The following is a 22,774-nucleotide window of genomic DNA, read 5'->3' on the forward strand; positions in this document are numbered from 1 at the left end:
AAATCTCATAACATTCTAATATATTTATTCAAATTTCATGTACCGCTGTGCCTGTCACAGACTTACTTAGTTTCAAAACATTTTATTTTGCAAGTTTAGCCCAAAACTATAACATTTTATTGATGTTATTTTATTTGTAGTTCAAAGCACATCAATTGCCTCTAGGATCCTGCATTTCCAATGTGTAGTCACCTGTCACCTTAAAAAGATCAGTAAACATATAGGCTGATTGAATTATAATTCTTAAAAGCACTTATAGTTCTTAAAAACACCAAATAGCCTCTATATCCTCCCTGTAAATTACCTTCCTGTGGGGGCCCAGCAAGAGGGGGCTAGGGTAAGGTGAATGGGCCTTTTACCTGCTAAGCAGAGTTTAAGGAGGAACCAAAACATTTAGTAATCAAGATAAACTTTTTTTTTTTGGTCTTTTGTCTTTTTTTAGGGCCACACCTGCGGCATATGGAGGTTCCCAGGCTAAGTGTCTAATCAGAGCTGTTACTGCTGGCCTATGCCAAAGCCACAGCATCCTGGGATCCAAGCTGCGTCTGTGACCTACACCATAACTCACAGCAACATCAGATCCTTAACCCACTGAGTGAGGCCAGGGATCAAACCCGCAACCTCATGGTTCTTAGTTGGATTCGTTTCTGCTGCGCCATGACAGGAACTCCAAGATAAAACAGTATTTTAATGCATTGTTTGTTTTTGTTTTTTTTTAAGAATCAAAATAAATGTCAAAAAAAAAAAAACCCCACAACTCCATGATGAAATAGCAAAATTTTAAATAAAGACAAGATCTGATTCCTGCACTCAGTGGGAGGAAGCAACTTTTGTATGCTTGTGGGGCCAGAGGGGCTCCTGCCTGGCCCCCTTCTCTCCCATCTCCATAGCACCTAACAAGCCCCTCTTGAGTTCGGGCATTCTTTGATCAGTATTTAGTCCTCAGATGCTTTGTTTGGCTTGTGTGTTTCAGCTGATGACATTGACAAATCAACAGCTTTCAGTCCAGATTCAGTCTCTCCCAGGATGCCGAGGATCTGGCCACCTTGGGGCCGGCACCGTTGTAAATGGGAGAAGCTGAGTAGAAGCTGTGTGCTTTAGTTGGTCCCACTGCAGCCACATCCAGAATCCACTTCTCCTCTTAAATAAGCTCAGTAATCTGCATTATTACCAGGAACCCATCACTAACCCTTGAGTCTTGGCCTGACCTAGAAAGAGGAGCTTGTTCCTTCAGATGCTTTCCAGCCACCTGCAAGAAAACTCTTTCCGCTGATGCTTGGCTGCATGAGCACTGCAGCAGTGGCCAGCACGCAATTGTGGGAACTTAGAGGGAGCCTGCTGCTACTGCAAGTTGAGGCTTTTACAGGAGACAGGCAGGGTCTAAATAAGTGCTGTTTTTCGGCCTTTCAAAAATGCTGGAGGGGAGGGCGTGTGAATGCCATCTGCTTGGTTTGTGTAAAATTGGGAAGAACTTGCTGAAATTAATATCCCAGTAAAATTTTCACCTATGTAATAATTTCAGGTTTTGGTGTTTTGTTTTTTAAGATAATGGGGAAATTTTTCTTTGGACTGGTTGCGTCAGGAGCTTGGTGTTGTTTCGACGAATTCAATCGAATTGATGTTGAAGTTCTCTCTGTGATTGCCTCACAGCTCCTAGCAATTAAGGCAGCAAAAGACAGCTATTCTGTCAGGTATTTGTTGAATACATTTATACCTTTGGAACGGAAGTTTGATCTATATTTACTGTTTAATTATTATTAATTTTTTTCTACCATTAGTGGGTTTTTTTTCTTTTGTTGTTTTGTTTTCCTAGGCATACACAAAAAGGAACGGCATTTAACTTGAATGTTTCCTTCACTTGGCAGATAGTATGAAAATATGTGTAGTTAACTTTCATGCCAATTTGGAGGTATGTCTTGCCCAGACTCTTGCCCAAGCTTGGAACAGCCTCCTCAGCTACCCAGGACAATGATGCAAATGTGTTTAAATTACTTTTCTTTTTGAATTTAAAATCTCTTAGTACCTTTTCACCTTGTGATAGTTCATTTGAAGAAACTAAAGCCTTTTTTTTTTTTCTGTAATTCTATAAATTTAAAAAAAAAAAAAAACTTCTGCAAACCATGTACGTGAAGCCCCCTGTTACCTTATTACTCTGAATTAATGTACTTTCATTGCAAAATGTTGTGATAACAATATTTGTATGTTAGGATTACTAATGTTTCCTAATCCAAGCAAACATTGTTTTCTCTCTTCAGATAAATTCAGAAAGTTAGGTGATTCACTTGATGGGCCTAAGTGGATTTGTGGGTTGTAGATTTCAATTACAATCTAATATTTCTAAGTCAAGCTCATGGGTACTCACTTCTGGCTTTCATCTCTACATGATGACGTCTCGCACGTATGTGGATATAACTGGGATCACAGGAGCCCGCACTTGCCCAGTTCTCTGCCGCCTCTCAGCTCATGCAAAGCTGTCCTCACTCACTCATGTCCAGGGACTCCTCAGGTTCTGTCCCAGTTGCTCTTCCTCTGCTGCCTGCCCACCTCCATTGACAGCAGGTGTCAGTGACATCAGACACTAGAGGATTTCTCTCCATTTTCTTCACCACTGGGGCCACCCGACAACACAACACCGTCCATACCAAGGGTTCTGTTTCACAGTGTTCCTCGACTCTTTTCATCGGGGACCAGGAGGTGGGCTGTGTTCCGTGATAAAGTGGGAACCATCTGCTGTGGGCATTCTCTGTTCCACTGTGCCCTCCTGGCAAAGCTTTACGCCTCCTTGGGTTCTTTTCTCTGGGAAAGTCAGCTCCTTCAGGTGGGCACCGTGCTCCTTCAGGCCCCACCAAGCTCTTCAGACATCTTCAGACGTGATCAAATAAATCTGAATCCGAGCAGGGCTCACAACGGGGCGTAAAGAGCCTCTTCTTTTCCCTCTTAGCCTTGGTCTTACCCAGCATGCTCTGTTTGGATTTAATTGTAACACAGCCTTAGGAAGCTTCCCAAACTCCCTTTTCCTCTTTTTTTAAAAATGATTTTTGTTTTTTCTGCTATAGCTGGTTTATAGTGTTCTGTCAATTTCTACTGTACAGCAAAGTGACCCAGTCACACACACATATATATATTCTTTTTCTCACATTATCCTCCATCATGTTCCATCACAAGTGACTTGATATAGTTCCCGTGCTATACAGCAGGATCTCATTGCTTATCTGTTCCAAATGCAATAGTTTGCATCTACTAACCCCAAACTCCAACATGCCCCCTCCACTCCCTCCCATTCCCCCTTGGCAACTGCAAGCATTTTAGTACTTTGGCCTTGAGAAAGCAGGTTTCTTAACGATGAATACTGTAATGTCTTGTAGGTTTGTACTGGAAGGAAAAGAAATCCGTATCAATATGTCCTGTGCAGTATTTGTCACCATGAATCCCGGGTAAATATCATTTATATCTGTGGTAGAAGTGGACACAAGCAAAAATCCTTTTCTTAAATCTTATGCATAGATGGAGTTGGCTGATACCGTATATCTCATATTTGCCCTCTGCCATGCCTCTGAACCCCTCCACTACCACACCATTTATAAGCAGCTACAACTCTGCTTAGTCCATATGGATGCTCCCACATTGAGCTTTTGCCCAAGGGAACTTTCCACTTCATGAATAAATAGCCAGAGAGAAAGGAAAGCATCAGTGGTTTATTACGGAGAGGACAGTCTGGTGGCTTCAGGGATTGGAGGCTGAGCAGCTCAATAGCTAGCTGTTGATGCAGTGCTGTGATGGTCCAGGGAGTCAGGGACCTGATGTGAGATAAGTTGTGGGAGGAAGCGCAAGAAGCAAAGAGCGTAAACTAGGAAGCTCTATGAGATGAAACGAATGACAACAGCCATCTTCAAAAGTCGTTTTCAGATAAAAGTCCCATGGAAAGGCAGGAGAACTACCATTTTTTTGGGGGGGGGGATATTAACGTGGTTCCCATTCGAAAAACTGAAAAATGATGTTTTTTGATTCTTTGTGTTTCTTATCCTCTTAAGATACAAAGGTCGACTAGAACTCCCAGATAACTTAAAATCTCTTTTTCGCCCGGTGGCAATGATGGCTCCGCACTATCAGATGATTGCTGAAGTGATGCTCTTTTCTGTTGGGTTCAAATCTGCAAAATTACTTTCCGGAAAGCTGGTTAACATTTACAAACTAGCTAGCAAACAACTCTCACAACAGGTAACAAACTGCTGTACTCAAATAGTACTGTACTCTACTCAAAAAAGATGATTATATGAAGCTTCTCAGGTTTGGGTCCAGGAATGACCTGGGGGAAATAATGGAACTAAAATTCCAAAAGCAGATTAAGTCCGTGCACCAACTTTATGGAAGGCGATATTTAAATTAGTCAAAGTTCCAAGCCCGGGTTTTGAGATCTGATCTGGAGAGAGCCATCAATTATCTATTTTAAATTATAGGCTACTTTGGCCATACATTGAAGACATCTAGAGCAGTGGCTCTCAAATTTTACTGCGCATCAAAATGATTTGGAGGACTTATTAAAACGCAAATTGCTGGACAAACTTTCCAATTGTCGGAAGTGGGGCTTGAGAATTTGCATTTCTAACAAGTTCTCAGGTATTCCTGATGGTGCTGATCAAGTGCCCCAGTTTGAAAATTATTGTTCTAGAACATGCCAGCTCAGTGAGTATTTGAGATAACCCCAAATGGTTTGAACAGCTAATAACCACATTATCTCCAAAGTGTTCCTGTTTAGGATATTGTTTAAATTCAGCTCTCCATTTCAGACAGAATTTAATTCAGACACTAAGAGTTTTTAACTCCTTTAATACTTGTTAATCTTTCTTTTAAGAAGGAAACTTTTAGGAGCACCAACTGGGGAGAGATGTACAAGCTTCTTTAAAAACAGAATTAGGAGTTCCCGTCGTGGCGCAGTGGTTAACAAATCCGACTAGGAACCATGAGGTTGCGGGTTCGGTCCCTGCCCTTGCTCAGTGGGTTAACGATCCGGCGTTGCCGTGAGCTGTGGTGTAGGTTGCAGACGCGGCTCGGATCCCGCGTTGCTGTGGCTCTGGCGTAGGCCGGTGGCTACAGCTCCGATTCGACCCCTAGCCCGGGAACCTCCATATGCCGCGGGAACGGCCCAAGAAATAGCAACAACAACAACAACAGCAACAACAAAAAAGACAAAAAAATAAAAAATAAAAAAATAAAAACAGAATTAACGGTTTCATAAATATATATCATTTGTCTTCATAGCATCAATGACTAGTGATTTAACTATATATACATTTATTTCCAAATTGTTCGCTTTCCTTTCAGCACCTTAATAACTTACATATTTTAATATTTGATAGGATCATTATGATTTTAGCCTGAGGTCTCTGAAGACAATTTTGGTAATGGCAGCAAAGAAGAAACGGGAGTTTAAAAGGTCAGTTGAATTCTGATTTGAGTATTAGATCAAAGTTATACAACACTGGGGAAATAATTGTGAAATTTTAAGTAATGATGACGAGATAAAATAGGAAGTTCCCAGAGTGTCACAGTAAAATGTGGAAGAGGTTATTAAGAATATGAAAGAAGAAGAAAAGAATGCACAAAATCCCAGAGTACCTTTCCCCAAAAGATCTTTACAAATTTTGCCTTACTTTACATAAGAAAGACCCCATGTGAAAGAGCAATAACAATGAGAAATGTAAAAGCTGTATTAATATGAGAACCGTGTAGAACCCATATGAAGAAAACATTAAAACACGGCTGAATGACACAAACAAAAGGGTAAGTGTTACGATACTTAATATCATAACATCTTAAAGGACTTAATATTATAAAGATTTAAATACTCTGTTATGAATGAAAGATGTATCTCAGTGGTAGTAGTGAAAGGTATTGTTTGTTTTAAGGTAAGCGAATTCTAACGTTCAGATGGAAAAATAAACGATTGAGACTAAGTAGAAAAATACTGAGAAGCAGGAGCAATGAAGGAGAAATAATATCCTTAAGTACTAACACATAAGGCTTTAATTAAAACATCGTGATACTGGCTTATGAGTAAAAAGGCAACTGGTTAGAATAGAATAGGAAGTCCAGAAATAGGACTACGTCATAAATCGGAAGCCAGAGTAGACTTCGTAATGAATGTAGGTGGGAAAACTAAATAGCATTCTGGGTAAAGATCAAGTCTGAACCACAGTTTACATTATTTACCAGCATAAACTCTAAAAGGATAAAAAAAAAACAAAGATTTTCAATATAAAAATTTAAGGCATAAATGTATTTGCAAAAAAATACATCCTTTGTATCCTTAGGCTACAGAAGACCTTGAAAACGAAGAATTAAAATCCAGACGCCACAAGAGAAAAGACTTATAATGGTCAAAAAGTACTTTTTGTGAAGTCTAAAAAACAAATGAAAAAACTGTGAAAAAAGAGATTTGCAACTCCTGTTGTCCTTAAATAGCTCATCCTCATAATGTATAAAACTTTCCTAGAAATTTGGGGGAAAATCATAGAAAAATGGACAAAGGACATCATCAACAGACAGTTCTCAGAAAAGAAACATAAAAGTCCTTTAAATATGTGAAAATATGCCCAACCCCGCCCATAATGAGAAAAATACACATTAAAATTATGCTTATGTTGCGAAGGGGCATATAAATACACTACATGAAATATTTTTTAGTAAATATTATGGATTGTTTATGAATTGATACAGTTGCAGTAAAAAGCACAAAATGTTGCATGGAAAGGGAAAATGATAAGGGATAGGCTTTAGCTCTACTGTAATGTTTTATTCGTTAAAAATGAAAATACTGGCATATACTGCAAAATGGCCCATGTAATATTGATGGAATGTAAATAGGTGGATGTTATGAAACATTTTAAAATGTTGTAAAACAAAATAGTACCGTCAGCTCCCTGAGGTCCTCAAGGCCCCAGTCTCTCTTATAGTCCCTTCGTCACCTTCTTATAGTCACCTCTCTATTTGAATAAATATTCCAGTGAAAGTGATACTCTTCTTTTTTCAAAGTCCCTGATTGTTCTCTGCAAATCACAGAAAACACCACGTTTTCAAAGACCCATGTGTATCAGAGCTCCTGTTGCCAGTGTACTCAGTCTGTCTCCTGCCCCTGAGAACAGCTCTCTCCTCTCCGTCGTGAGTGACAGCCACCCTTCCTTGATTCCCCCAAAGCACCACACAAATGATGTGATGATGTGAAGCTGACCACACGATGAAAAGGAACAGGCCATTTTTTTAATTGGAGGAAAACACAGTGAACAATTAAAAAATTAATATTAGTTTTCTATCTTTGGCCCTTCCCTATACCAAAAATTTTATTGTTCTTCTTGCCTCTTTCCTCTTCCCTTCTCCCTTCCTCTCCCTCCATTCCTCCCAATTCTTCCTAAGCCTAATTTTATCTCATGGGTGTGCAAGAATACTTGTAATAAAAGAATCAATGCAAGAAATTTCTCTGGAGTTCCCTTCATGGCTCCGTGGTTAACAAACTGACTAGTATCCATGAGGACGCCAGTTTGATCCTTGGCCGCGCTTCGGGTTCAGGATCTGGCATTGCTGTGAGCTGTGGTGTAGATCACAGACGCAGCTCAGATCCGCTGTGGCTGTGGCTGTGGTGTAGGCCGGCAGCTGCAGCTCCGATTCAACCCCTAGCCTGGGAACTTCCATATGCTGCCGGTGCGGCCCTAAAAAGAAAAAAAAAAAAAGAAAAAGAAATTTCTCTCATTTCTTTGTGCATGGTGATTCAAGTCTCCTTTTTTTCTGCCTCCTCATTCTAGATCATATTGATGGAACCTAACTCTAACTCCCACGTGGAGTTTCAAGTTGTTTATATTTTAAAAAGTGATAAAAGGTAGTGGGTTAGTTTTGTAGGCTGCCATAACAAATCGCTACAAGCTTGAGGTAAGAAAACAGTAGAGATGAATTTTCTCCCAGCACCCAAGGCCTGAAATCTGAAATCAAGGTTGTGGGCAGACTCGTTCTCCCTCCAGAGGCTCTCAGGGAGATTCGGTTCCTTTTCCCTTCTGGCTGCTGGTGGTGGCCCTAACCCTAACCCTAGATGAAGGTCCCATCCCTCCCATCTCCACCTCCATCTTCACGTCACCTTCTCAGCCACATGCCTCTGCCTCCTCTCTTATTAGGAACTTGTGACTCCATTTAGACCTGAATGATTCAGGATAAACTCCTTTCTGGAGTCTTCATTCATTTACATCCTTTGCCACAGCAGATACACTCAGAGAGTTCCAGGGATTCGGACGGGAATATATTTGGAGAAGGCATTCTTTTCTATCTAGCACAGTCAGTTTGATCTGTTTTTCCCTTAAAGGAATTTTCTAAATCTCCCCTTTTGTTTAGAAAATAAACCATTTATACAGCTGAGCACAGTACTGGACCACAAAGTAAGTCTTAATTGATTCCAAAGAACTGATGTCCTGAAAACAATCAAAATGGGTCTTAAAAGGTTACAGTTAATGACCCTTTTCTTGGATTTTAGTTGATATTAGTCTAGTGCTTTCCTTTTTTATTCTTAAATTGCAACAGATAGATCCCATGGTAATCTCAGATGCCATCCTCAAAATTATTCTTTTGTAGAATTTTAGTGGTGTTATCTTTGTATCTGAAAACAAGGTATTATAAGACTATTATAGTATTTTATATAAGCTCTTCTCTCTCCTTATCTATATCTAATACCCCCAAAAAATCAGAGATACTGTCATCCATATATTTCTTTCATTTTCCTTTAATATAGAGCAAGATCTATCTTAAGAAAAAAAGGGGGGAAAGGTCAAGGTTATTTACTAGAACCCCAGCAGTGAAGTCGGGGACCCTTTCCCCCTCTAGGGTGGTTCCCTTACTTTGACTTCAGGTAGACTCTTGCCCTTTCTACTAAAACACCTTCAGAATAAAAGACTCAGGGATGTAGTCACAGGGGAAGATATAAGCAACTGATACCAATTCAATGAATAAAAACAGACTTTGAAGTCAGAGAGACCTCACTGAATCCCAGCTCACCGGCTATATGATGCTGAGCATGTTATCCCGGGCATATACCCTTCCTACTTCTTACATTATGAAAAGATAATGAAATGGCAGAGAGTTAAGCAAAATGCCTAGTAAAAAGCACTCAATAAACGTCATCTATTAGCTCTTTGTATTATGGATCAAAGACTTAAAAGTCATTACCGTTCTGATGAAGAATTTCAAATATCAAGTAGACAAGAGTAAAGGAGGGATGCTTTTGCAGGAAAACTTCTTCCTTTCTAGCTCCAAAATCATGTCATACCCTTTTAATCACATGTTTAATATATTAAAATATGTACTGTTTAATATATGAAAAATTGTCATTTGTGACAACAAACTATGTGATAGCTTAATGTGTCAGGCAGCTTTTGTTACAATTAACACAAAAATTTAAGTTGGCTTAAACAGTAGGGGAAATTTACTGCATAGCCTGCAAACCTACTTCTCTGGCCATCCTAGAGATTTTTAATAAATCATTATTTTCATTTGATATTAGCCTGAATTCATTTATGTATTTGCAACTGAAAAACTTTACTGATAACAGTGCCCATCCCTGAACAAGTGACTGGGGAATGGCATTACCCTAAAGGAGCTAAACTAGTTAGGGTCAGTCTCTGGAGCTGGAGGCCAGATTAACCTCAACTAAACCACATAGCTGCTTTGCAGTGATGAAGAGGAGGAAAAGGTATTGGAATAGCCACCCCTAAAAAAGAATGTTAATGGTCTTTAATGTCAACAAAGCAAACTTGCTAACTTGCTCTTTATTTTCTTCTACCATTAAAGTAACATCAGTGACATGTCTGAAACAGATGAAACTCTGATAATTATCGAAGCTATGAGAGAAGCTAGTTTGCCAAAATTTCTTCCTGAAGATGTCCCACTTTTTGAGAAGATTATTGGAGACATTTTTTATGGAGCAACAGTTCCAAAAGTAAATCAAATTGCCTTGGAGGTAAAATCATCACAAGTGATTTAAATGTGGAATATTAATTAAGATAAGAAATCAGATATGGATTCAAAGCATTATAGTTCTTCTTGAAATACTCTATGTTTTAAGTAGGGGGATAAAAAATGCTTGTAGACATATTTTCTCCCTGGGAGAAATGAAGAGCTTTCCGTGTACCATGGCCTAATGGAAAGAAGAACAAACTGTGTACTTTTAGGTAAGGAAGGCTGTTACATAATTTGCTCCATAGTCTTTGCCTTAGTCTAGGAAGGATCTCAGTATCTTTTGTTACTGTTATATGTCCCCCTGCCACTCCCTATATATTAGAATGTTACTTTCCTAAAACATGCCTGATTACATCTACAAAGCCACTGCTGGATCAATCTTGCCAAATTCATTATCTTGGTGCCTAATGCCTTTCACAGTCTGGCCAGACCGGGTTATCTTTCTAGTACTATGGCTTAAAGTCAAGAAACTAGGAAAAAGAGCAGTAAAACAAGTGCAGTGAAATGAAACATATGAAAATAATGAAGAAAAGGGCAGAAATCAATCAAATGAAGAATAAAAATTATAGGGAAAATAACAAAACCAAAGTTATCCCTTTGACAAGATTGATTGTATGCAGACCTCAAGCAAGAATGATCAATCATTTAAAAAAGAAAGAATAGTATTAGAGGCTCAAAAGTGATGAGAGCATTATGAACAACCTAAGTTAATAAATTTAAAACCGTAGACGTGTTGCATAAATAATAGGGAATGGGATCACTAAGTATCAAAAAAATTGAAAGATATTCAAAGCCACTTCATCCCACCTCCTAAAAAAACCTCAGACCTAAACGGTTTTATAGTGAGGGTTTTTGGGTTTTTTTTTTTTTTTTTTGTCTTTTTGCTATTTCTTTGGGCCGCTCCCGCAGCATATGGAGGTTCCCAGGCTAGGGGTCGAATCGGAGCTGTAGCCACCGGCCCACGCCAGAGCCACAGCAATGCGGGATCCAAGCCACGTCTGCAACCCACACCACAACTCACGGCAACGCCAGATCCTTAACCCACTGAGCAAGGCCAGGGATGGAACCTGCAACTTCATGGTTCCTAGGCAGATTCGTTAACCACTGAGCCACGATGGGAACTCCCTTGAGATAACCTTTATTGAGGTTTCCTACATCACCTAATGAATGGCCTTTTTTTTTTGTAAGTGCTTTTTGTGTGTCCTAAAATTATAGACATTCTGTACCTATTGAATATAAAGTTATCTACATAGCTATTTATATTTTTAGAGCTTTGATATCTCTATTTTTTAACTGATATATCAGTTTCTGAAAGAGCATCTCAAGATCTTAACTACAGCTGGGGGGGGTGGAGTTTGTTTTTTTGCCTTTTAGGGCCACACCCACAGCATATGGAAGTCCCCGGGCCAGGGGTTGAATCTGAGCTGGAGCTGCAGCAATGCTGGATCCTTAACCCATTGTGCCAGGCCAGGAATCAAACCAGAACCTCCACAGAGACAAGCCAGATTGTTAACCCACTCCACCACAATCTTATAAATTTTGCTTGCTATTTAGAATATTCTTACAAAATTGATTAGATGTACACAAAGATGTAAAAAAAGAATAAAAATACTTATCATTGTTCCCCTTTCAAAAAAAAAAAAAGAATTCCACAAAGATAGAGAATCTCTTACAGTTTCTTTCAATGTAGGATAATTAGACAGTTGTACTATGGTAACAGCTACTTTTCAAATGCATCCTGAAGCATGAGTTCTTAAAATGGGGGAGGATTTGTGAATTTGCTACCTGGAGTCTATAAATTTTGTGTGTATTATATTTTGGTGGGAAAAGTAATTGTTTTCCTTATTCTCGGGTTGGTGAACTAAAAAATTAAAAACTACTGTCTTAAAGTGCTGTATTTGGTAACTAGTTAAGAGAGAGTTTGGAGGATTACATATTAAGGGTTTAATTTGAAATGCAATTTAAATTAATGTATTTATTTTCTTTAAGAAAGTAATATCTGTTGCAACACAGCAACTGGGCTTTCAACAATGGCCAACTCAGAAAGAGAGAATCATACAGTTTCATAATCAGCTTCAGGTAAGTGTAGAAATGGCACATGAGCAATTCTTTGCTCCTGGATTTTAATAGGTATGATCAAGGAGAAAAGTACAATGATAATAAAAGTGATCTATTATAATATTCTTTAAAGCGGTTTGTTAATTGTTTACCTAGACTTTATTATTTGAGCCTTACTTTAACACTCAACAATTAATCTTTTCACCTTCATTCCCTTCAGACATAATTGTAAAAATTCTTACAACTATGTAAAATGCATTCTCTTGCTATAGCTTATTTGAATATCCTATTCTCTGTGAGTAATCTATTTAGGAAAAGCATCAGACTATGCATTTCCATGATTACTAATAACCTTTTGTATGTTTATTTGCCATTTGAGTTTTCTGTGAATTGCCAAATTATATTTTGCAATACTCATTTTTCAATTGGACTTTTGTCTTTTTCTTAGTAAATGTGTAGACTTTTCATTACGCATTTTATGTCACATTTCCATATTCCTTATGTTCATTGCTAGTAAGTTCTCTCATTTTAGAGAGCTTTTTAGAAATATTCATGGTGTTCACTTGTATAGGAGACATTGTTAATGCAGTGTCTTTTTTATGATTTGTGTTTTTGTGTCCTATTTTTAGAAATCTATCCTATTTCATAAAGATATTGTCAGTAATTTTTTCAAAAATTTTTAGATATTTGCATTTCCCATTTTCAAATTGCCTGGGATTTATTTTTCTTTAAGGGTCAAGTAGGGGTTTATTTTTTCCCTATACAGATAGCCAACTTTCCCAAGACTTATTCACTGCTTGATTATTTCTGTCGTATACCAGATTTTCATATCTAATAGGGTATATTTATTCTATATTTTATTTTTTATCTATATCTCTGTCTTTATAACAACACCACACAGTCTTAATTACCATAGATTTATAAGAGGTCTTTGTATCTGGTGACACCAATTGTTAACGGAGGAAAAATTATCCTTGACTCACTGAGGGTCCCTGACTGGGTCTGAAAATTAAATCGACAAAAGTAGATTAACAGGGTAAGAACCTACAAATTTTATTCAATTTTTACATATACATAGAAGCTTTTGCAAGAGAATGAAGATCCAAAGAAATGACCAGAACAGGAAGCTTTTATACCTCTTAGGAAAAGAAACAGTAAATTTGTGAAGAATTGACAAGACAGAGGTGTTTGGGTCAGGGTGGTAGATGAAGTAAATAGGAAAATAAGGGTTAGTTGAACAAGGTTTGTTTATAAAGCCTTAGCCTCCAGTTCCCTGTCTCTCTCTGGTGATAAGAATGCCTGCTTTCTTCTTGGTACAAGAATTATATGATCTGTTTTAAGAAAGAAAGATGAGGTAGAGGAGGTCAGAGTGCTTTTCATACTTCTGCCATTTTTAAAGACTTTCTTCAGTTTAATATGTCCAATATGGTGCCATATTTTGGGGTGCAGCCTGAGCCCCATCATAATCCTCCATTTTTTTTTTCAAAATTCTTGGATAATCAGCTCATTGACTCGCACTAAAAATATCCTGTTTGGATTTTGATTGGCGTAGAATGGAATTGATAATTATGTGAGGGCTTTTTATGATATGGTATCTTTTTCTTCATGCATATATTTGTCAAGATTTTACCCAACTTATCAGGTAGCAAGTTAGCCTGCTGGAGTTTCATAGTGGCAGGAAGCATTAGACTCTGGAATCAGCAAAGGCAAATGATTCCCTACATCAATAGCAGTAGTCATTTCTCCCAACTTAATTCCTATAGGGCAGCACAGGGTCAGGTCACCCCTACACACATGGTAAAGCTGTTTTACAGAAGACGAATCCCCAAGCTTAGGAATCCTCTAATCTTGTAAGGGAACTACCAGTGAACATTCCCAACCTTTGCTCACAAAAGAATATCTTTTTTATTCTGTACATCAAATCAATCCATCCTCCATCTTGGTAGGAGATACTATCTGTATCTTCCAAAACAGTTCCCTCTACAAACATCCTTGAAAAGATGGTTCTAACAAAGCTTTCCATGCCCCGCAGAGAGACATGTAGAGACGTCAGAGACCTATAAGGAATTGTCTGCTCTCAACACCCATCTCTCGTTTATACACTCTCTTGGCTTCTGGTGAATTTCCCCATGAGTGTGCCACTCTGTTGACCACTCTCATTAATCTGACAGGAGCTAGAACCAAACCCATTCATTTGATCTCATATAGCATTTGATTAAGGCTTGTATTGATAGTACTGAAAGCAGTAATATAAAGCCAACTTAAAGAATTAACCATGCTCATTCGAGGATCTGGGCCCAAACAGCTGAGCAAATGCCATAGGCCATCAAATCTACCTTAGAAAGCCAGGTGGGGAGTTCCCGTTGTGGCTCAGTGGTTAACGAATCCGATTAGGAACCATGAGGTTGCGGGTTCAGTCCCTGCCCTTGCTCAGTGGGTTAACGATCCGGCATTGCCGTGAGCTGTGGTGTAGGTTGCAGATGCGGCTCGGATCCCGCGTTGCTGTGGCTCTGGCGTAGGCCGGTGGCTACAGCTCCGATTCGACCCCTAGCCTGGGAACCTCCATATGCCGAGGGAGCGGCCCAAGAAATAGCAACAACAACAACAACAGAAAGCCAGGTGGGTTTCTCTTTAAGTTTCTGTATTAACAGTTCCTCTTGGTCTGAAGCATTAATCCATATCCAGCAAGATTGTCAATTGCAAAGACTTTGTCAGTTCCTCAAGGAGGAAGGGTTTAGTGCAATTCTGTCATCCATAACCACCTTGGCCAGTGAGTTCTCACTGATATGAATGCTGTCCAGGAACAGGTGATATTGCCTTAAACACTGGATTTTTAATACTCTTATAACCACCTCTTAGATGCAAAATGCATTGGTTTGGGGGAGGGAAGCAAATCAATGTGTGGCTTCTACCTAAGAAGTACAGTTAGTTTCAAGAGACATAATGGTGTGACTGGAGTTAGCCAATTGGATTGAAGCAGCAACCCCATAGCTTGAAATAGTGTCAGTGTTAACAGGCACCACCCATAGCACAAGTAGAGGGGATCAAAGAGCTGATGTAGGATATGCCAGGTATATTTGGTTGTCATTCACACCCTGTGCAATGGGGCTTCTTTCACTGAGATAACTGTGTTATCTTTTGGCAGGAGCCACAAGTTGGAAATGCAGTAGTAGCATCTGCATCAGAAACACACAAACCTTAAGGGAATTCCCATCGTGGGTCAGTGGTTAACAAATCCGCCTAGCATCCATGAGGATGCAAGTTTGATCCCTGGCCATGCTCAGTGGGTTAAGGATCCAGCATTGCCATGAGCTGTGGTGTAGGTTGCAGATGCAGCTCGGATCCCGCGTTGCTGTGGCTCTGGCGTAGGCTGGCGGCTACAGCTCTGACTGGACCCCTAGCCTGGGAACCTCCGTATGCATTCCTCCGCCCCCCCAAAAAAAGAAAAAACAAACAAACAAACACATAATCCTTTGCTTTGTGCAGTCTGTAACGACGACGAACATGTCGCCACATCCCATGTGATATTGTATCTGGAAAGCGCCCATGGCAGTCTGGGAAGGGAAGTCTTGATCAGCAGCTTGAATCTGGGTGATCTCATCAAAGAACAGGTCGTCACCATGGCCCCATGAGTGACTTAGATGGTTTGATCAGCAGCCGCCTTTGTTTCCACAGTTCACAGCTTCACACGGGGTTATCTTTAATCTTCTATTCTGTAGTTTTCCAAGTGGCACACCAAATAGCTAGGCTGTTATAGCAGAGCCCAAGGTTCAGCGTTCTTCCCAGCGAGAGGAATAAACAGCCCTGCTCTCGGTTCTTAGTAGCAGACTCTGAGGCTGAACACCAAGAACTTTCAGGTTTCAGCTCAGCTGAACCACCTATAGACCAGACCCAGACATTTTTGGGCATCTTTGTGAATCAAGGGCTTTGTGAATTAAGGCATCAGCTTTGCTTTAGGAGGTTAAGTGGGGGATAAAATTGCTTTCAGAGGGATAGCTGCCACTCTTTTATGTAAAACCATGATGGCTTGGGGCCAGGCTGGCTGCATTCCTGAATATACAATTTCCACTTGACCAGCAAGGCTTTTTGGACCCTTCTCACCTTGCCAGTTATAGAATGGCACTTTCAGACCAGAGAATCACAAAGCTTCCATGAGGGTACAGAGGTTGGAATGGAAATGAAAAGATACTTTAATATTTGTATTTTAATGTATTGGTGTGATACATTATTTAAAAAAACACTCATTTTTTCAGTGTTCTTGCAGAAGTCCAGAAGCGATGGTGAGGGGCCCATTTTAATGCCTTTCAGACCTTTAGCATAGACTCTTAGTCTATTTGAGCTGGTCTCACAAAATACAATAGAGTGGGTGGCTTAAACAACAGTCACCCACTGTTATTTCTCCTGGTACTGGAGACTAGGAAGTTCGAGATCAAAGTGCTGGCAGATTTTGTTCCTGGTAAGAACCCTCTGCCTGTGGCTTGCAAATGGTCAACTTTTCCCTGTGTTCTTACCGAGTAGAGGGAGAGTGGAGAGTAAGCCCTGGCATCTTCCTCTCCTTCTGAGGACACTAATCCAACTCGGGGCTCCACCCCCATGACCTCATCTAAACCTACTTACCCACCAAAGGCCCCACCTCCAATACCATTACTTCGGGTGTTAGGGCTTCAACATTTGAATGTTAAGAGGACACAAAAATTCAGTTGATAACACCAAGGTAAGGCAGTTGTGGTTGGGGGAAAAAGAGAAGATGAAATCAAGCAAAAGTCTTCTAAGACATGAGGGGGTGAAAACGGCAAGTATCCTACCTTAGACAACTGGTGCCTACCGGTTTTGTTAACAAATATGGGGGAAAACGTATAGATTAGATTCGATTGACTTTGAGAATCACGTGCGACATCTAGATGGAAATGTTTAGTCCACTAAAATTTTTACTCTGGCACTTCGAACCAAAGACTGGGAAAGATGTAGACATTAAGGAGTCGGATCATAGTTCAAGATATTCAAATCGGTGACATCGCTTAGGGACGACATAGAAGAGAGAGAGAAGGACAAATTAGGGAAGACTAACCTGGAAAGGACAATCAGAACTGAAAGAGAAAACAGAAGAGGAAGCCCAGATAAATCTTATTACAGAAACCAATCATAAAGAAAGGCGCAGGAATAAAGGAGAAATAGAAAGTGAGATAAACTGTTAAATGTCAAGAAAATTGAAAATTACTCTTTGAATTTTAAAATTAGGAGGTTTCTGGTGATTTTAACATTGCCTTGTCAATAAAAACCGAACCCAGATTACAACCGATTGAATGACAGTTTGAAGGTGGGGTCCATGGATGTCGTCACAGATGTATTTGTAAATAGGAACTTTGAGGTTGCAAGTAGCTGAATAACTGGTAAGCCAGGCTTCAACCGTAACTTTACAATTTTGTTTTAGGCTTGTGTTGGTGTGATGTTAGTGGGCCCAACAGGTGGAGGAAAAACAACAGTCAGAAGAATTTTAGAAAGAACACTGGTACTCTTACCAGCTGAAGATTTCATATCCCTTGAAGAAAGGGACTCTCTTTCACAGGTGAAATGTTCTACTAAATGAAATGTTTCACTGTTTGTTCAGATCTTACTTTATACTTTGGTAAAACATTTTTTGCTCTCTTTGCATAAGTATGGTTTTTATTGTTAAATGTATTGCTAGGAATTTTGTAGTTGGGAACCATTATAGAGATTTGGATTTTTTTTTTTTTTTTTTTTTGGTCTTCTTACTGCTGCACTTGTGGCATATGGAGATTCCCAGGTTAGGGGTCTAATAGGAGCTGTAGCCACCGGTCTACACCGCAGCCACAGTAACGCCAGATCCGAGCTGCATCTGCAGCCCACACCACAGCTCACAGCAACGCCGGACCCTTAACCCACTGAGCGAGGCTGGGGATCGAATCCGTAATCTCTTGGTTCCTAGTTGGATTCGTTTCCGCTGTGCCACTAGGGGAACTACCTGGATTTTTTAATTTAAATCTTAAGCTGGTAAATAAATGCTAGTATAAAATAAAACTATCAAGTTGCATATATATACACACACCACACACACACACACACACTATATATATATATGTATATATATATATATAAAATATATAAAATTTAGTCACTTTGCCTAATGGATTAGTAGTTCTAATTGGTTATTTAGGTGATCGATTGAATTATCTTCAAATGAAAATAATTTTTTCTTTTTCTTAATATTTATATAATGTATTTTTATCTTATTATGTTGATTAACCCTCCTAGCCCATGTTAACTATGTTTTCTTCCTTACTTACCTAGAATGCAGTTGTTATTTCTGTATTTAATGTAATTTTGTTCTTCGTCTACAATAAATATTCTTTGTCATTCTTTGGAAACTTTCTTCTAATCTCGTTACACTTAACTTTAGAACTCTTAGAATTTATGAAATGATTTCTTGGCATCTACTTTTTTTATGTTTTAATTGGTTAATAAACTATGTTGATTTACTAATGTTAAATTGTCATACATATAAAGTATAAAGTACACAACAAATAGTGTGTACTTGAATTATCTTATTTAAAAATTCATTGTTAATAATATATTCCCAAAGTCCTAGAAACTCAGGTACTCAATTATGTGGATTTTTTTAAATAGTGTGCAATATCCTGCTTCAAAATCATTCATGTGGTAGTTGATAATCCTTGAGCTTTTCCTCTGTTTAAACTCCCATTATCAACAGCTCTTAATTAGTTCTCAAGCAGTTATCATAATTAATAATAAGTGATTTATTGCAGCAGTAAAAAAAAAAATAGTATTTATGGAGTACTAAATATGGGCCAAATACTGGCTCAAACACTTTTACTTGAATTATATCATTCAGTCCTTACAACTCTGTGGAGAGGAATTTATTTTATTAAAAACATTTTTTTAGGATTTCTTGTCATGACTCAGTGGAAACGAATCTGACTAGCATCCATGAGGACACAGGTTTGATCCCTGGCCTCACTCAGCGGGTTAAGGATACAGTGTTGCCATGAGCTGTGGTGTAGGTTGCATATGTGGCTCGGATCCCATGTTGCTGTGCCTATGGTTTAGGCCGGTTGCTTCAGGTCCAATTCAACCCCTACTCTGGAAATCTCCATATGCCGCGGGTATGGCCCTAAAACACACACACACACACACACACACACACACACACACACGCACACACACGCACGCACTCATATGATATTTAGGCTGATGGCAAGCCCTTAAGTAATGGATTGTTTTGCTCTTCCTCCTTGGTTTATGACTTTTTCCTAATTGGTCTGTGCAAGACTTTCTGTTTAGTTTTAGTTTAATTCAATTTAGTGTATTTCCTAATCTTCACTTCAGCTTCTACTTATTACAGGCATTATGCATGTGTGTATGCTTTAAAAATATCTACACCTCAGGAATAGGATTGCTCTGTGTAGAGTATAATTTCATCATGTGCTGCGAAGTGAAATTGAGATGAAAATCCACACATCATACAGTTAACCACTTTAAGATATGTAATCAATCGCAGTGTCATTTAGTACATTCACAGCATTGTTCAGTGACCACCTCTCTCTAGTTTCAAAACTTTTTGGTCATCCTAGGAGAAGACTACCTACCCATTAAGAAATCATTCTCCATTACGTCTTCTCTCCATTGTCTGGAAACCACTGATTGGCTTTCTCTGTATATGGATTTGCCTATTCAGATTATTTCATATAAAAGGAATCTGGCAATATGGGACCTGTTTCGTCCGGCTGCTTTCCCTTGGCATAGGATTTTGAGGTTCATCCAAGTCATAGCATGTATCAGGACATTCCATTTTATGGCTGAGTAATATTCCATTGTATGGAATATTTGTTTATCCATTCATCATAATTTGTTTATCTATGCATCCCGTGATGGACATTTAGGTTGTTTCCACTTTTTAGCTATTGTGAATAATGATGCTATAAACATTTATGTACAAGGCTTTATGTGGACCTATTTTCATTTCTCTTGGGTATTTATCTAGGAGTGGAATTGCTAAATCATATGGTAATTGTATGTTTAACTTTTTGAGGAAGCACCAAACTATTCTCCACAACGGCTGCATCATTGTTAGTAAATAGAAATGTGATTGATTTCTGTGTATTAATTTTGTATCCTTGATGACCTCTTAACAGTTTCCTGGTAATGTCTTTAGGATTTTCTAGGGGTAGTATCATGTCATCTGCAAACAGATAGTTTTACTTCTTTTACAATTTGGATTCCTTTTATTTCTTTTTCTTTTTGGATTTCCATGGCTAGGACTTCTAAAACTGTGTTGAATAATACCAGTGAAAGTGGACATTCTTTTCTGGCCTTGTTCCTGATCTTAGCAGAAATGTTTTCAGTTTTTTAGAATGGTGGTAGCTGTGGGTTTGTCATGTACTGATTTTATGATGTTGAGTAGGTTCCTTCTATGCCCACTTTCTGGAGTTTTTCTCACAAATGGGTTCTGACTTTAGTCAAAGGCTTTTTCTGCGTCTATTGAGATGATCATATAGTTTTTATTTTTCAGTTTCTTGATTGGTGTTATCACATTGATTACTTTGCTGATATTGAAGAATCCTTGTATCACTGGGATAAATCCCATTCCATCATGGTGGTTGATTCTTTTATATATGGTTGGATTTGGTTTGCTAGTGTTTTGTTGAGGATTTTTGCATCAGTGATATTGGCCTGTGATGTTCTTTTTGTGGTACCTTTGTCTGAGACAGAATCAGTTTAGGAGTGTTACTTCCTCTGCAATTTTTTGGAAGAGTTTCCGAAGAATAGGTGTTAACTCTTCTTTGTTGGAATGTTCCTGTGAAGCCATCTGGTCCTGGAATTTTGTTTTTTGAAAGTATTTTAATCACATTTTCAATTTCAGTACTTGTGATTGGTCTATTCCTATTTTCTCTTTCTCCCTGGTTCAGTAGTCTTGGTAAGTTGTACCTTTGTAAGAATCTGTTCATTTCTTGGTTGTTCATTTTATTGGCATATCATTGTTTACAGTAGTCTCTTATGATCCTTTGCATTTCAGTGGTATCAGTTGTAACTTTTTCCACTTTCCTTTGTTTGTTGCTAATTTTATTGATTTGAAGCTTTCCCCTTTTTTTTCTTGATAAGTCTGGCTAAAGGTTTATCAATTTTGTTGATCTTTTCAAAGAACCATTTTTTGTTTCATTGATCGTCTCTGTTGTTTTCTTTGTTTCTATTTCATTTATTTCTGCTGATCTTTATGATTTCTTTCCTTCTACTAATTTGGGGCTTTGTAGTTTCTTCTCTAGATGTTTTAGGTGTAAGGCTAGGTTGTTTATTTGAGCTTTTTCTTGTTTCCTGTGATAAGACTGTATTCCTATAAACTTCTCTCTCAGAACTGTTTTAGCCATGTCCCATAAGTTTTGGATTGTCTAATCTTTGTTGGCATTTGTCTCCAAGTATCTTTTGATTTCCTCTTTGATTTTTTGAATGATTCATTGGTTGTTCAATAGCATATTGTTTAGCTTCCAGGAATTTGTGGGTTTTGCTATTTTTTTCGCTTATCACAGTTGATTTCTAGTCTCATAGCACCATGGTCAGAGAAAAAGCTTAAAATAATTTCAACTTCTTTAAATTTACTGAGGCTTGATCTGTGGCCCAAGACATGATCTCTCCTGGGAAATGTTGCATGTGCACTTGAGAAGAATGTATATATTCTGCTGCTTTGGGATGGAATATTCTATAAATATCAGTAAATCTATATGGTCCAGGGTATCATTTAAGGCCTTTGTTTCCTTGATGATTTCCTGTCTGGATGACCTGTCTATTGGTGTAAGCAGGGATTTAAAGTCCACCACTATTGTATTACTCTCAGTTTTTCCCTTTATGGCTGTTATCGTTTATCTTATGTATTGTGGTGTTCCTGTGTTAGGTGCATATACATTTACAATTTTATATCTTCTTCTTGGATTGTTCCTTTGATCATTATGTAGTGTATTCATTGTCTCTTGTGACCTTCTTTATTTTAAAGTCTATTTTAACTGATAGGAGCATTGCTTTTTCCACTTTCCTTTGATCTCTTTGCATGTTATACCTTCTTCCATCCCCTCAGTTTCAGTCTGTATTTGTTCTTAGGTCTGAAGTGAGTCTCTTGTAAACAGCATATAAATGGGTCTTATTTTTGTATCCATTCAGCCAGTCCGTGTCTTTTGGTTGGAGCCTTTAATCCATTTACGTTCAATGTAATTATGGATAAGTGTGTAGTTATTGCCATTTTCTTAGTCATTTTGGATTGTTACTTTGGGTCTTTCATTCTTCCTCTTTTGTTTTCTTCTCTTGTGATTTGCTGACTGTCCTTGGTGTTGTGTTTGGATTATTTTTTCTTTTTTATGTGTTGTCCATTATATTTTTTTGGTTTGGGGTTCCCATTGGATTTTTATATAACCATTTGTATGTGTACAGATTTGGTTTTGGTTGCTGGTCTCTTAATTTCAAATGCATTTTCAGTGTTCTGTCTTTGTCCTCTCCTTTTTCATGCTTGCTAGTATTGATAGCATATTTGTCTATGGGTGATTTCCTACTTTTATATTATCTTTGCCTTTACAAGTGACCTTTTCCATTTGTAATTTTCTTGTTTCTAATTATGGCTTTTCTTTTCTGCCTAGAGAAATTCCTTTAGTAGTCGTTGTAGAGCTGTTTTGGAGGCGCTGAATTCTCTTAGCTTTTGCCTGTCTGA

At 38.4% G+C, this 22,774-nt stretch overlaps 1 protein-coding gene across 1 annotated transcript in view; it reads left to right on the forward strand.

Moving 5' to 3' along the window:
- Positions 1-22,774, forward strand: part of DNAH14 (dynein axonemal heavy chain 14) — a 319,091-nt gene that overhangs the window by 148,443 nt on the left and 147,874 nt on the right. Inside the window, 7 exon segments of the mRNA XM_047754627.1 lie at positions 1,546-1,691; positions 3,366-3,434; positions 4,032-4,218; positions 5,358-5,434; positions 9,823-9,991; positions 11,980-12,069; positions 17,480-17,614. Of these exon segments, the coding sequence (XP_047610583.1) occupies positions 1,546-1,691; positions 3,366-3,434; positions 4,032-4,218; positions 5,358-5,434; positions 9,823-9,991; positions 11,980-12,069; positions 17,480-17,614 (873 nt within the window).

Source organism: Phacochoerus africanus, chromosome 12 (assembly GCF_016906955.1).
Source record: "Phacochoerus africanus isolate WHEZ1 chromosome 12, ROS_Pafr_v1, whole genome shotgun sequence".
Classification (NCBI taxonomy): domain Eukaryota; kingdom Metazoa; phylum Chordata; class Mammalia; order Artiodactyla; family Suidae; genus Phacochoerus; species Phacochoerus africanus.